Source organism: Notamacropus eugenii, chromosome 3 (genome assembly GCF_028372415.1).
Source record: "Notamacropus eugenii isolate mMacEug1 chromosome 3, mMacEug1.pri_v2, whole genome shotgun sequence".
NCBI lineage: Eukaryota > Metazoa > Chordata > Mammalia > Diprotodontia > Macropodidae > Notamacropus > Notamacropus eugenii.
The window spans coordinates 292,902,203-292,916,759 of record NC_092874.1 but is presented as its reverse complement, the minus strand read 5'-3'; the positions used below and the strand labels follow the sequence as shown (position 1 = coordinate 292,916,759).

Sequence of the window (14,557 nt, the reverse complement as noted above, 5' to 3'; positions counted from 1 at the left end):
CGGCACTAATCAGATATGTTGCTCCCAGACTGTCATTCTTCCTACTACTTCTGAATAAGAAGAGAAAGAAAAGTCTCTTTTTTTAAAAAAACTAAAGTGCTTCTGAAATACACTTGCATTTTAATAGCCTTGCAAGAGTAGGATCAGCATCGGCAATGTATGTAGACACTTGTAAAGTGCATCCTTCCAAAACTCTCAGCACATAGTAGGTGCAAAAGAGTGTTGGTCTAATTAAGGTCTGTGAAAGAGTATGGACTCATTTTCAATGGCTCACAGCCTGGCTCCCATGGAGCAGCTTGGTTCTTATCAGCCCTTATGTTCTTGCCTCTAGGTAATTTCATACCTACCTTATTTAAAAGCCTATTTTGGCTCTCCATTTCCTTTCACTCAAAGTCCTGAATCTTAGAGATATGTGTGTATCTCCTACAGCTCTCCACCCACTTGATATTATCCCAAGCCAGAGGTAGATTCTACATAAAAATTCTTTGTTCCTAGCAAAATGATAATAATGGCTTGTAGTCCTTACTGTGTTCTGGCCACTGCACTCAGGGCTTTACGGTTATTATGTTTGATGCTCAACACAACTCAGAAGTAGGTGCTGTTATTATCCCCATTTCACAGATGAGGAAACTGAGGCAAACAGTGGTTAAGGGGTTTGCCCAGGGTCACATAGCTAGTAAATGTTTGAGGTCACATTTGAATTCAGGTCTTGACTCCAGGCCTAGAGCTTTATTCACTCTGTCACTGAGGTGCCCATAGATTTATTTTACTCTTTCAGGGAAACTGCCTTGCCTGTTCCTGGTACTTTACCTTGGTTCATGTTATATTATATTATATTCTCCCTCCCTCCTTTCTGCTTATCTGAATCTTGCCTGTCCTTCAAGGCCAATCTTCTATCCTAGTTTTCCCAATAAGCCTTTTTTGACCATCAAATCCACACTGGTCAGAGAACTGAGCCTGGAGTCAGGTAGAACTAAGTACAAGTTTGGCCTCAGATACTTAGTAGCTGTGTGTCCCTGGGCAAGTCAGTCAGCTTCTGTTTGCTCAGTTTCCTCATCTGGAAAATGAAGAAAACAATGGATAATAATAGTTCCTACCTCCCAGGCTTGTTGTGAAATAATGCTGGCAAAGCACTTAGCCCAGTGCCAGGAATACAGCAGGCACTTAAAACCTGATTGCTGCCTTTCATCCTTTTTCTTCTCCAGCCAGAGTGCTTAGTCTGCTGGACAATTCTTTTAGCTCTCAGTCATATATGACTTTGGTACTCTTGCCTTAGCCAGAAGTGATGCCTCCAGCAGCTCTTAGCACTGTCTCACTACTAGTCCATCAAGGGCGCAACTCGCTCTGTGATTTTATTTGGTAGGTTCTCAAACTTACTGAATCAGCATGACAGGAAAAGTTTGTTCTACACAAAGAAGAACTTGTGATTAATTAGAGCTACATCAAGATGAAGAAGGTCATGAAACAAAGGAGGAAATCACTGGATGGGGGTACAAGGGGGGCAGGGTGTCAGGGGCCACCTCTGCTTTAGTCAAATGCTTTCCAACTGGAGGCTTAGTGAAAACTTCCGGAAATCCCTGCTGCCCTGGTGGAGGATTAAGGAGTGGGGGGGCGGGTGGGGGGTGGATCTTCCTTCCCTCCGAACTCCCTGAGCAATACTTGATATCTTTCTTATGGAACCTTCTTTGACCTTCCTTGTATGGTGGACTTCCGCTGTTAGGGTGGAACTTGTGTCTTACTTGTCTTGGTGGGCTTCACATCACTCACCACAGCGCCTTGCATATGCTAATAATAAAAATAATAGCTGGCATTTCTGGAGTGCTTTTTTTTTTTTATTTTTAAAGATTTGCCAAGCACCTTACAAGTATCTCGTTTGATTCTTACAACCTTGGGAGATTGTTGCTGTTATCATCCCCATTTCACAGTTGAGGAAACTGAGGCATGGAAAGGTTAAATGACTTGTCCAGGATCACACAGCTTGTACGTGTCTGAGGCAGCATCTGGATTCCTGTCTCCCTGACTCCCAGTAATCTGTGCCACCCACTGCTGCAGAGCAGGTGTTTGAATGAAAAACAGCTGTATGGTGTCTGTAGTGCTATACTTAATTCTGAAGATTTTGTGTCCTTACATTCATGTTTCCCCATAAAATTACTTGAGAAGAAACTGTTACTTGCTTTGCTTTTTGACCTTCTATGGTGATAACCAATTGAATATCGATGTCTCATTGATTTCACTCCCTTTGTCACATGGTTATTAGTGCGTTAAGGTTGGCCTGGACTGCTGGCAGACTAAGGGCAGTTCTTTGGTCACCACCATTTGTAAGCAGAAAATACTGATGATGTCGTGGTCCGTGTGATGAACTAATACCTTTTTGGTTTCCCTGCATTCAGTCACTAAGTGTTTATTAAGTACCTTGTGTGTGCTGATGCTGGCGACACAAAAAAAAGGCGAAAGATAAATCCTGCTCTCAAGGACCAAGTACGATGATACCTAGGAAAGCCCTTTATAAATCTTACAGGGTAAATAATTGTGAGCTCTCAGTGACTAAGTATTAGAATCGCCTCTTCTTACCACTGTGATTATGGGTAGGTTACTTCTCCTCTTTAGGCCTCAGTTGCCTTATCTAAAATGATGGGGTTGGACTACATGATTTCTATAAAACTCAAATATTTGCTAGTTGTCTGTAATTAAATAGTAAACTTTATAACATCCTGATTCCTTTGATCAGTTCTTTGGAACCTCTAGATGCTTATGGGGATATCATATAGGATCTGAGTCTTGTGTTCAACACTCCTGTTTTTCTCTTCTCCTCTAAACTTAAATGCACACATGTTGGGAACACACACTCACACTCTCACCCATACACACTCAGCCTCTTAAATGCGCACAAAGGTGTGGGTGAGGAATTAGGTTTCTGTCTTTCCAACTGGACAAGACCTCCAAGATCATTGTGTCCAATTCTTTCAATCCCAGAAAGGGAAAGGTGTGCGAGATCTCACAGAGAGGGCAAGCCAGAACCAGGCAATGAACCTCACTCCTCTTATCCCAAACATAGTCTTTTCCTCTCCACCAAGCTCCTTCCAGTTTGAATGCACTTTGGATGGATGGAATTGGCTGAGAAAAACTTGATGTGACCCTGCTCTGCAAAAGAGAGCCTTCTCTCTAGCAGTGTCCAGATTTGGAGTGGCTTTCTCAGAGAAGCTGTTTATTGTTCTTTGATGGTTCCTTGTCCCGGGATTTTTGAAATGTGCCTTTTCTATCTTCGGAAGATCATGACTTGAGTGCCTCACAAAGGTATGGATTTTGTTATGACTCAAGAAGGAGGTGATTAGTCTTGGATTTCTTTTGTTTACCAGCGTCCTGCCTGTTCCTTGGAACCATCTGGTTGTACTGGTTTCATAAACTCTGAAATAAGAGTATTCTTCACATGGGAAATTACTTACTCATCTGTACCCTCTGCTGTTCTGTATTTGAAACACCCTGGAAATGGTCGTTACATGCCACGTGTTCTATATTAATTGTGGAATAATTTCTTTATGATGCTTCCTCTGTTGGAATTTAGAGACCGCTTTTACATGTCTAGGGAAGACAAGAACCTTCTCTCGCTCTTAATTGATGCTTCTAAGTTGAGGTAGATGATTTCATGGACACAGCCTGTTAACCTTGTGGGGAAAAGGTTTTTGCTAGACTAGTGAGAGCAGAAATCGACCTATTAGATCAGGATTTATCTGCAGCTAAAGGGAGTGGCTCATTTTGCTCAAAAGAGAAGCACTTCACCTGCTTGGGCTTGCTGGGAAACCTTTGAGGAGGCAGCATTTCCCTCCTCTGGGAACAGAACTGGAGACAGGTAGACCAATCATGTATACTCCAAGGTCTTCATCTGTGCTGTCGAGTGAGTGTAGAGGCAGCCCAAGAACCAGGGAGATGTGGGTCCAAGTTTGACCTGACGCATAGTGGCTCTGTGACTCCAGTTGATCCAGCACTTAACCTCTCAGGACTTTAGGCAACTCTTAAGAATATAAGGTGAAGAGAAACTGTCATCTTGCTTTGGTAGAAGGAATTTCCTTCTAAGTAGTGAAATATTTCCAGTCCCTGTCCTTATTCCTAGGGACATGCTGTAGAGAGAATGGATTATTCTGATCCAGTGTGGGCATTTTATGTTATATTAGTACTGATCAAAAGTCTGAGGCATTCCTCTTAACTCCTGTGTTCTTGCTGACCCCTCTGGGGGGACAGAGGGACATTCTGATTTACTTTCTCTGAAGGAAATAGACATTTGTCTGCTGATACTCCATTCCTGCAAGATAATGCTTGGGCTACCAGTAGACTGTGTCATGTATCTTACCGCCCTTCCCCCAGCTCCCTTTGCTGATTGAGGTGTTTGTTCAGCTCAGTGAGCAAGCTCTGTCAAGACGTCCCCTGCGGAAGAGTGAACGTTGTGCACATGGTGAGGCAGGACCGTTCCCAGTAGGATGGAGGCCGAGAACTGTGGCTTTGCTGTGAGAGATGAGCCTCTGAGCAGCTGACGTAGAGGAGGAACTACCTGAAGACTGGAGGCCAGCTAGCGGTGTATTTTGCCATTCTTCATTATTCAGGAATCTCTCCTTTGAATTTCTGAGTAAATGATTTTTGCTTCTAGAACTAGGGATGCTACTGATATTGAGTGCTAGTCATCTGCATAGCCTGAAATTGGGAGTTTCTTCCTCTTTCCCACATATCTTATGGCCAGCAAACCCTAAGATCAGCATTGGATTGGGCTAATGGAAAAGGAGAGACTCTGGTTTTTTCTACAGCAATTTCAAGTCATCAGACAAGTGCTGAATAGATAATAGGTAAGAGGAAAAAAATTTACCCAGGCTGGGGGTGAGGGAGGTATTAAAAAAAAACATCTATTTTCCCCCAACTATTTTTTTTTAACCCTGAAATTTTCAAAAGTTTAGGCTTAAGGTGTTCTTTAGTCACCAGCCAACCTCTCCTCTTTCCTTCAATCTCTTCCAAAATAATTTTTAAAAATTAGTTTATTTATTTTCAGTTTCCAGCAATCACTTCCATAAGTTTTAAGTTTTCTCCCTCTCCATCCCTGAGACAGCATGTAATCTTATATGGGTTCTACACATACTTTCTTATTTTCACGTTAGTCATGTTGCGTAGAAGAATTAAAACAAATTGGGAGAAACTCTGAGAAAAATCCAAACATAACACAAGAGAAAATAATCACTTCATTCTGTGTTCTAACTGTATAGTTCTCTGAATGTGGATGGCATTTTCCATCAAGAGTCCTTTGGGAATGTTTTAGGTCCCTGAATTGCTGTGAAGGGCTAAGTCCATCAGAAACAGTTCTTCATACAATGTGGCTGTTATCTGTGAACAGTGTTCTCCTGGTTCTGTTCATTTTACTCAGCATCAGTTCATATAAGTCTTTCCAGGTTTTTCTGAAGTCCACCCATTCATCATTTCTTATTTATGGCACATTAGTATTGCATTATATTAATATACCACACCTTGTTCAGCTATTCCCCAATTGATGGGCATCCCCTCAATTTTTAGCTCTTGGCCACCACAAAAAGATCTGCTATAAAATATTTTTGTACATGTGGGACCTTTTCCTATTTTTATGATGTCTTTCCAAAGTCATTTTTTAAAGCATTCACAAGAAAGATTTTTAAATGCAAAAGTAATATGTGGGATCACTAAGATCTAATTTCTGGATGCTGAGGTAGCCCAGAATTCTACTAAATAATTATTCATTTTCCAGAGGAAGATTACATTTTCATCATCCAGTAGTAATTGCCATTTTCAACAGAGATAGGAGGATTCAGTGCCTTCTCTCCTAGTGAGCTCCTGCCTGGTGACTTTTAATCTAGAGCTTCATAGAGATTTTCCTCCTCTACTGACTTGACTACAAAGAAAGAAAAGTGTTTTTGTACATAAAGTAACTGGTTAATAAGTGACTGAATAAATGAAGTGAATTGGATTGTCTCCAAACCTATAGAGAAGTTCATCAAGAGAAACTTCTCACCGGCCTGCTCACTAGTTTAGAACAGGCAACTAGCCTTGAACTGGAGCATGGGATGGGCCAGACAGAGCTAGATGTAGCAAAAGTGACAGATTTGGGGGTTTGCTCACCCTCCTTTTTGAAAATGAATGCTTTCTGTGTCTGTGATACACTGTACTGGGGAATTCACAAGAAAATGTACGGTCTTCCTTTTTTTTTTTTTTTTTTTAGTAATGTTTATAGTTTGTCTCCTTGTATTTGCCCTACTTTTTCATAAATTGGCCAAAAAAAAAAAAGGCTGTAATGCAATAAATTTCCTTTTTCTTTTTTAGTACAAAACTTTTTAGCAAAACTGAAAAATTTCTATAGTCTGACTAGATTTAATTGTGTTATTTCACTAAATATGTACCTTTACCTAATGAAGTTATTCTTGAGTAACCTAAAAAAGGGCTTTAATTAGAGCATTAGTGACCTTATCACCTATAAAGTGACTTCAGGTTCTTTGGTTTGTGACTTGCCTGTTGACTTTGACCACGACCTCACCTATGGGCTTGTTGAAAGGAATGCTCCCAATAAAGCAAAAAGAGATGCAGAAATGGGTTGTACCTCATGTAAACATATTTGCACTCACACGTGTGTAAATGTGCTATATGTGAGAGGACTCTTTGAGGTTGACCTTGATTGTAAATGAATGGGGAGAAATGCTGGTTTACTGAAAATGAGTTAGCTGAACATGTTGTGTGCAACATGACCATTTTTTATGCAGTGTAAATGCATTAATTGCTTCCTCCCCTCCCCCCCCCCCTTGTTTAAGTAAGGCACTGAAAGACGTCTGAAGTAACTCCCTTCTAGTACAGCAAGGGTTAAAATGTGTGGTATCTGAGGGGGTGAGTCAGGGTTCCTCTCCTTCCGGCCAGGATTGTGTGTTCAGATGTAATAAGTTTTCCCCTATTTTAATTGAAACCCTGAGGCTGGTTGGGAATCAGTTGTAGATGGAATTGAGGGGAGGGGAGGGGCGGGGGGGGGGGGGGGGGGGGGGGTAGAAGGCCATTTGCTTTATGTTGCCTACTAGAAGTTGAATGGAATTGGGTTTTAATGATTATTTCTTTTGATCACTGAGTTAAATGTTTTTAAGCCTCTTAAGAAAATTTCACAGAGATTATTTGTGTTCCTGTCATCTTTGTCTTTGGGCATTTTTGAGAATAAGATTGGAGTTACATTTTAAACTGTTTTTTGAAAAACTAATCCTGTAATACCAGAAGCACAGGTGAAGAAAGTCCACCTTGATAGATGTGTTTTATTTGAAGGTTGTGTAAGAGATTTCAAGCTAGATCTGGGAAGGTACTCCTGATTTTCTGTTGGTTGCAGAATAGATCACTAAATAGAAGCCAGACTTGACCTATACTCACTTTATAAAATTCATGGATGTCGATAAATTTCTTGCTTATATAAAACAATCATAATAGTTACCTTTGCTATGTACAGTTAAGCTTGATTACCATTTTTTGCCCTTGTTACAAGGCTTTTAGGCCAAAGCTACGAAGCAGCTAAAGTGATCGATCTGAGGTTTAGTGTGGAGCAAACATGAAAAACTGAGTCCTTGGTTCCTTTCAGGGCTATGGCCGTTTGTTGAATGAAGGACGAGCAAAAGGGAAGCTCCTTTCAGACTTGGACAAATTGTCAGCCCTGGGGAACCAGAACAGAGAGGTCCTTGCAGATCAGTCGTGAGAACTGCCCAAGGTCATGCAGGTCATGAGTCAGGGAGACTCCCAGGACTGTACTCCTCAGGAACAGGGGGAAGGAAAGAATCCTGCACCTGCCATTTATCTGATATTGTCTATACGTGATAATAAAATGTCCATACATCTATGTGAAGCAGATTGGCTCTGCTAAAAGTACCCTGGGATCTCTTGCTTTAGATGCACCCAAGGGGGCCAACCGCCCTTCCAGGTCACACAGACTCGTGTCACTTGAGCTACAGATTCATTAGATCATAAACCTGGAACTCTGAGGGACCTTAGAGATAATCTAGCCCTTCATTTGACAGATGAGGAAACTGAGGACCAGGGGATTCAAGTCAGGGTCTGTGTCTCTCAACCTGTCATTCTTCCAGTATCAGATTTTCTGGTATTGACTGGTCATGGCAGTATCTCTGTATCTCTCTTGATAAGGGAGAGGAAAGTCTGGGTCCTTTCCCCAGTGCCCTCCATGTTTTTGCCCACCACAGTTGTGCACCAGAGTTATCCTGCGGTAAATCCCAAATTAGTGGATCTTGGGAATATGTTTAAAACTCATGGGTTTGGACTGTGCTGGAGATTAAGAGTAATGTTAAAGCGACTTTGAAGGAAGAGAAACTTATACGATAGGGAATATTTGCTAGAAGCCATAGAGAGTCACTGCTGATCTCACTACCAAAATTTTATGCTTTTATAAAGTGAAGATAATATTTATCTCCTTCACAAGGTGGGATAATGAGAATTAATTTTCTTGTAAAATGCTTTGAAGTTTAAAGTCACTCCATAATATGATGTTAGCAATCGCAAATTAATGAGGATTGTAATGAGGGAACTGTAGGTCATTAAGAGGTGCATTTTTATTCACTAGGAATCAACTCTACTCTTATCTCTATGTTATTGCGTTAGTGATGTGGGGAGGAGAAAGAGTAGGATAAAATCCAGTGTTAGTACGTAGGTGCAGTGTTCTTTGCTATTTACCCTGGCATCCTTATGATAATTTTCCACTAGGCTAGAAGAAGCCTCTTTTTCACAAAATCGAGGGAGCTCATTCCCCTTCTGTGAAGCCTTTTGTTTGGGAGAATATCAGTTTAATGAGCATCAAGTTCTTGTTGAAAGCCAGTGATGCTGTTTGGAGAGTCCTGCTCCAAATCCATTGTCCTGGTGCTCTCGGTGGGATGCCATGGGCTAAGAGAGAAGGATAATTAGGGCTGAGAGAAAGGAGGATAATTAGTGTCTTGTCTGAAAGAAATTATGCTCGTGATTGGGAGGAAACCAAGTGATATGTATCCAGGGTCTCAGTACATTACTTCCCTTAACTCCCCAATTTAGAAGCAGGGCAAGAAGTGTTTAACTGCTAACATTTTCAAAGTGTTTGACCTTCTCTGCCACCTAGTAACAGAAAGAAGATGTCCTAAAACTATGCAGCAGTCACAAGATTTGAGTCTTGAGCAAAACACAGCTTTGCCTTTTTTGGAGTGAAATAAGAGGCGTTTGATGAGGAGAAGCACAGCTGTGAGCAGGGGAGTTTTTGGTAAGCGGTTGTACCAGACTCAGAAACCCACCTGAAGAGAGTCAGCTGAGTGAGCAAGAGCAGAAGGGTCAAGTGAGGATGATGGGAGAAAAAAGACTTGGAAATTCTTCATCATTGCTAGATCTAGGAAGCTCTGGCTATTTTCCATACACCACAAGGAAGTGTCTAGAGCTTGTACATTGAGGAATGCGCTGCATAGAGCTTTGCATCGGGAATTAGGAAAAGCTTCCTTTTAGGGTTTTAGGAGTCTAGAATCATCAAGTTGCACCTTCTCATTTTTGTGGTTAAAAAGGTAGAGGCCCAAGGAAAAAGTGATTGGTTCAAGGCCACACCACTGGCTATGGATGAGAGCTGTCTGCCATGTGATATTTAGAGTAGTTAAACAGGACTCTCAAGTGTTTTCTGTCAAGGGAAACTTACTCTCAAAATTCCTGACCTACACATAAATTTTAAAAGAAAGATTTGAATTTTCTTCTGACCCTGAATTAATCTAGCATACAAATCTTCAACTAAGTTGCCATCTTGAAATTTTAAAAACCATATATTTTTTTCCCTTCCTTGAACCTTGTTCCTGAAAGGCATAAGGTCCTCATTGACAGTTTTTGGTTGAGTTCTATTTCTCTTTTTGCCCCCAAATTCTTGTCTTACTTTCATGTTTCATATTACTTGAATGCTAGATTTGAATTAGGAGCCAAAAGTCTTAGGTTCAGATCTCAGTTCTGCCATGTCCTACCTGTGTGACCTTAAGTAAGTCACTTAATCATTTTGAGCCTCTTTCCTCATCTGTAAAATGAATGAATTGGACTTGATAACCTCTAAGGACCTGAAAGAAACATTAGATGCCAGAGAATTGAATTGGGGATGGGAGTGGGATGAGCATGAACAAGCAAGCAGACAAATAGACAGAAATGTGAAGAGAGGGAGAGAACCAACCTTTGCTGATTGTATTTCATTCAGAAGTAAAATGCCCATCGATAGAGGCATGACTGACTATCCTTGCACTGCTACTGTTGTTATGGTAACTGGACTTGTTCTTGGGAAGCTCACTGGACAGACAAGTGGCCTCCTCATCTCTGTGGCTGCCCTCCATAGCCACACTTTCTCTTCTTAGGGATTCTACTTACTTTGGGGATGGACATTCAGGATAGAGTGGCTGCTCAGAGAAAAGAACCCACTTGAGCATGTCCTCCTGCTGGATTCTGGTGGTCTCTTTTACCTTTTTTAACCTGACTTCTGCTAGCATCCACTGGTAGAAGTGATAGGATGAGGCTGATAGGCTCTTAAAGAACTTTTCCAAACATTCAATATCTGTGAACTGAGAGGACAGAAATGCTGGCATTAACTGACCATCCTCTGATTGAAGAGGGAAGCCATGAACTTCAGGAAGAAGCCAGCTCTGAACAGCTCTGAGCCTCCCCACTCACCAGGCTGTACGGTTCCACTCTGGGCCTTCTCTGTTGGACTTCACGATGCCTCCCTTCATGCTTCCTGTTGTGGGCTTAGCTTGTAAGCTTCTAGGGAGCAGTGACTGTTATTCTTCCCCACCTCCCATATTGGTATCCCCAGAGCTTGGTGCAGTATCTGGCATATGGTAGGTGTTTTATAAATTGTTTTTGATGGAGATTAGTGTCCTTTTGGTTTCCTCTAAAAAAAGCCAGAAGTGGAAAGTGTACCCAGAAAACAGTAGGACATTGTTATCTCATTCTTAATCTCAACTCAGTAATGGGTCTCTAGCTTGCCATCAGTGATGTTACTGAGATGTATTTGGGGAGAAAGGGTTTCTGTAGAGGGTATAAATATTTGGCCTTCAGGTATTTATTAACCATAACCTGATTCCAGCTCTGACGAATAAGAAATTGGCAGAAACACATATGAACCCTAGACGTGTTTTGTTCTGCCACCCCAGAACAATGGAATAAGTATTTTGATTGGTCAAAGTGATCAGAGAATGTTTGAGGGCTCTGGGGCTCACTCTAGAACTTAACAAGATGGGGATCTAGTCTTTCATAGCATTTTAAATCACCTTTTCCTTTCTTTTTCTTTTCCTTTCTCTCACTCCGTCTCTTCTAGGGTAACCAGGAGCCAACAGCCACTCCTGATGCCATGGTTCAGCCATTTACCACCATCCCATTTCCACCACCTCCACAGAATGGAATTCCCACCGAGTATGGGGTACCACACACTCAGGACTACGCAGGCCAGACCAGTGAGCATAACCTGACGCTTTATGGAGGTACACAAACGCATGGAGAACAGAATACTAACACGGCCAGCACGCAGAATGGAGCTCTGACGGTATGTGACTTAGAAGGCAGAGGATGGCATGGGGCAAAACATTCACTTCATTGCTGACACACATAACTGAGAAACCTTACACAGTTCTCATTCTTCAGGATGTATGCATGAATAGCAAATTAGACTGGCTTCCCAAAGCTGCCTGGGCCATTTGCCTTATTCCTCTGTTCCAGGCTGTTTCTCAGGAAAATACCAAATGTATCCATTTCTTCATAGACCACTAAGCAAAGAAGCACTCTGTTTCCACAGTGAGTGTGACCCTGGAAAAGAGTGCTTTTCTCAGAGCTATTTCTGTGTAAGTTGTACAGACGACAGATGAAGAAGCTGAGGCTCAAAGAAACTCAAGTGATAAGTTCAAAGTGTCCGAGCTGGGACTTGAAGCCATGCCTGGCCTCCCTGTGCTAAGCCACCTCTGGTGGAGCTTTAGGCTTAGAGTCATAGGGTCCAGTTTGGGGACTATCATTACCTATTTTTCTTATAAAAACCATTGACATTTTCTGCATCTGTAATTTAAAAAGTATAAAGTCATCATAGTCTTGGGTGGATTGAGCATTTCTGAATGTTGATTGACTCAGGTAAGGTTAGTAGCAGCAAGTTATGTATCATTCTACTCCAAAGTATGTGACAGTTTATTCTTCTGTAGTATCATTCTAGGGTTGAAGATGTTATTATGTAGCTGCCAGAGACTCAGTTCTCATTGAAAATTGTTTGATTACCTTCTCTGCAGCCTGGATTGCCCACTACCAGATTATCCCAATGAGAGCCTTTATCCAACTCCTAAGCCACTTGTTAAGATTTAGACTCCTAATAAAGAGCCTAGGGTAGAAGCTTCTGTTGCATGGAGATGAATTTAATCTGCTAATGCTTTCAATTTTCTTTTTACTTGATGTTGAACATAATAGGAATTTTTTATGTAAAAATGCTTAACATTGTGCCCTTCCCCTTTGGCCAGTAACGTTTCAGCACACAAAGGAGATGATCTTTTCTTGTACTTCTCCAATAATGCTCCAGTGAATCAGTGACCTCCCTCCAGACCTTCTCAAACTGTGTTTTCCATATGTCTCCATAGAAGATTGATTTAATAAGGGTTTCCTATATGCTAGACACTATGTTAGGTACTGGAGTGACAAAAAGCACCTCCTCCCTACCCTATCCTGACTCCCCTAAAAAGCAGTCCCTGCCCCCAAAGAGATTACAGTGTACCAGCCTAGCAGATTTGGAATTCTTAATGTTAAATAAAAATCTTTAAGCCATCTCTTTCTGTAAAGAGCATAAAAATCTGTTGATAAACCTCTACAATATCTCTAGAAGTTGATCACCCAGCATATTAGAAATCTCTGGTTCTTCTAAACAGGCAGTATAGTTTCACAAATAACCTAATTACAGGAGGATAACATAGGGTCTAACCACTTTTCCAGCTTCACTTCACATACTCATGAATTTATTTAAATGGAACTCCTGGCAATTTAACTGTTCCTTCATTGTAACCTGTGGTTTCCCTCCTCTGTGCATTTGCATGACCTTATTTCCCCACCTACCCTGTGCCTAAAACACAATCTTTTCTTTTCCAGCTTTTAAATTCTTTCTTATCCTTCAAAGTCTAGCTTTGAAATCATGTTCTGCATGAAGCCCTGCCTACTTAGCCTCAGCTGAAAAAGATCTCTCCCTCCTTAGATTGTCCGAGAGCAGTTTGTCTGGATTTCTTATATACTTCCCTCATAGTCTACCTGGTATCATATTTGTTTGTGCATAATAAATTGCTACCTTCCTTTTTAGGTACAAGCTTCGTGAGGGTAGAAACTTTTTTTTCATATGTGTGTCCTGTGTCCAGCATTGGTCTTTGTAGTTAATAACAATTTGTTGACTTGATAGAATTGAAGACTTATTTGAAGATAGTAGATTGAGGCCGTTGAGGTGGTGGTTTGTATAAATTCAGCTAAGCATGACTTATTTCATTACTAGGGTTATGGACACAAGGTGCATTGTTGCTATACTTCCAAATAACTTTTTTGAGTGGTCATTAACCACAAGCCAATCTTTGTTTCCATTTCAACAGAAAAAGGTAAGAATCTCAAATTCTGAGGCTCATACGTAATCTTAGAAGTAACTGATCATCCCTTCATGTACTCACCCCCTTCCCCAGGACACCCCACCCACCTTATTACCCCATTCTTTCCTATGCTTTTCTTATTCATATCATTGCACATTGTGGCTAAGACATCGATCCATGTGTATGTGTTTCTGATAGCAGTGAATAATGTAAGCTCTGGCCCTCGACAGATCTTCTGATCATCTTCCATATTAGGAGACATTTCCTTGAACTCTGTCAAGGAGCTCTGCCTTATGTCAACCAACATGCGTCCTGTCAGCTCTTAAAAGAAGCCAATGGAATAAGAATAGGAATCTGTGTGCATGGACACTGGGGTTTGATGGTGTTAGGAATAGCTCAGGAGAAAGGGGAGCCCATGTGCCATGACCTTAGAGAGGAAAGGAGTCTTAGCTGCCCTAATTTAAAGGTTAGATGTAATTAGGAAACCACAGAAACTATAATAGGGAATCACGGAGACACTTGTCGGACATAGCATGAATAGAGTGGTTGACCTGGGTTCAGATCCTACCTCTGACACCCATCAGCTTTTTGACCTTGGTCAAGTCATGCTTAACCTTGATGAATCTCAGTTTCTTTATCTGTAAAATTAGGGATGATAATGATACCTCCATACCGACCTTACTTAGAAGGTTGTTGTGAGGATCATATATGGTCATGTACATAAAGTGCTTTTAAATACTTGAAAGTGCTTTCTAAATGTTAGTGATGATGATGATGATGATGATGATGTTATACTCCCTGTTAGCAATGTCAGCCTGGGAAGTGAATCAGGGTTAGGAGACCTGCATTTTATTGTTGATCAAATTACTGATTTGAGTAAATCAGTTAAATTTTCAATATCTCATGTTCCATCTGTAAGATGTAGATAAATTATTGATCAATAATGTCTA

General features: G+C 41.1%; 1 protein-coding gene across 34 annotated transcripts in view; it reads left to right on the top strand.

The window, feature by feature from the left end:
• Window positions 1–14,557, top strand: part of RBFOX2 (RNA binding fox-1 homolog 2) — a 313,475-nt gene that overhangs the window by 231,975 nt on the left and 66,943 nt on the right. For all 34 annotated transcript variants that reach the window (XR_011977409.1, XM_072655909.1, XM_072655910.1 and 31 more), the window contains one exon: window positions 11,333–11,557. Coding sequence is in view for 33 of the 34 variants with exons in the window: in XM_072655909.1 (XP_072512010.1) it covers window positions 11,333–11,557 (225 nt within the window). In the remaining variant the exon portion in view is untranslated. The remainder of the gene's footprint in view (window positions 1–11,332; window positions 11,558–14,557) is intronic.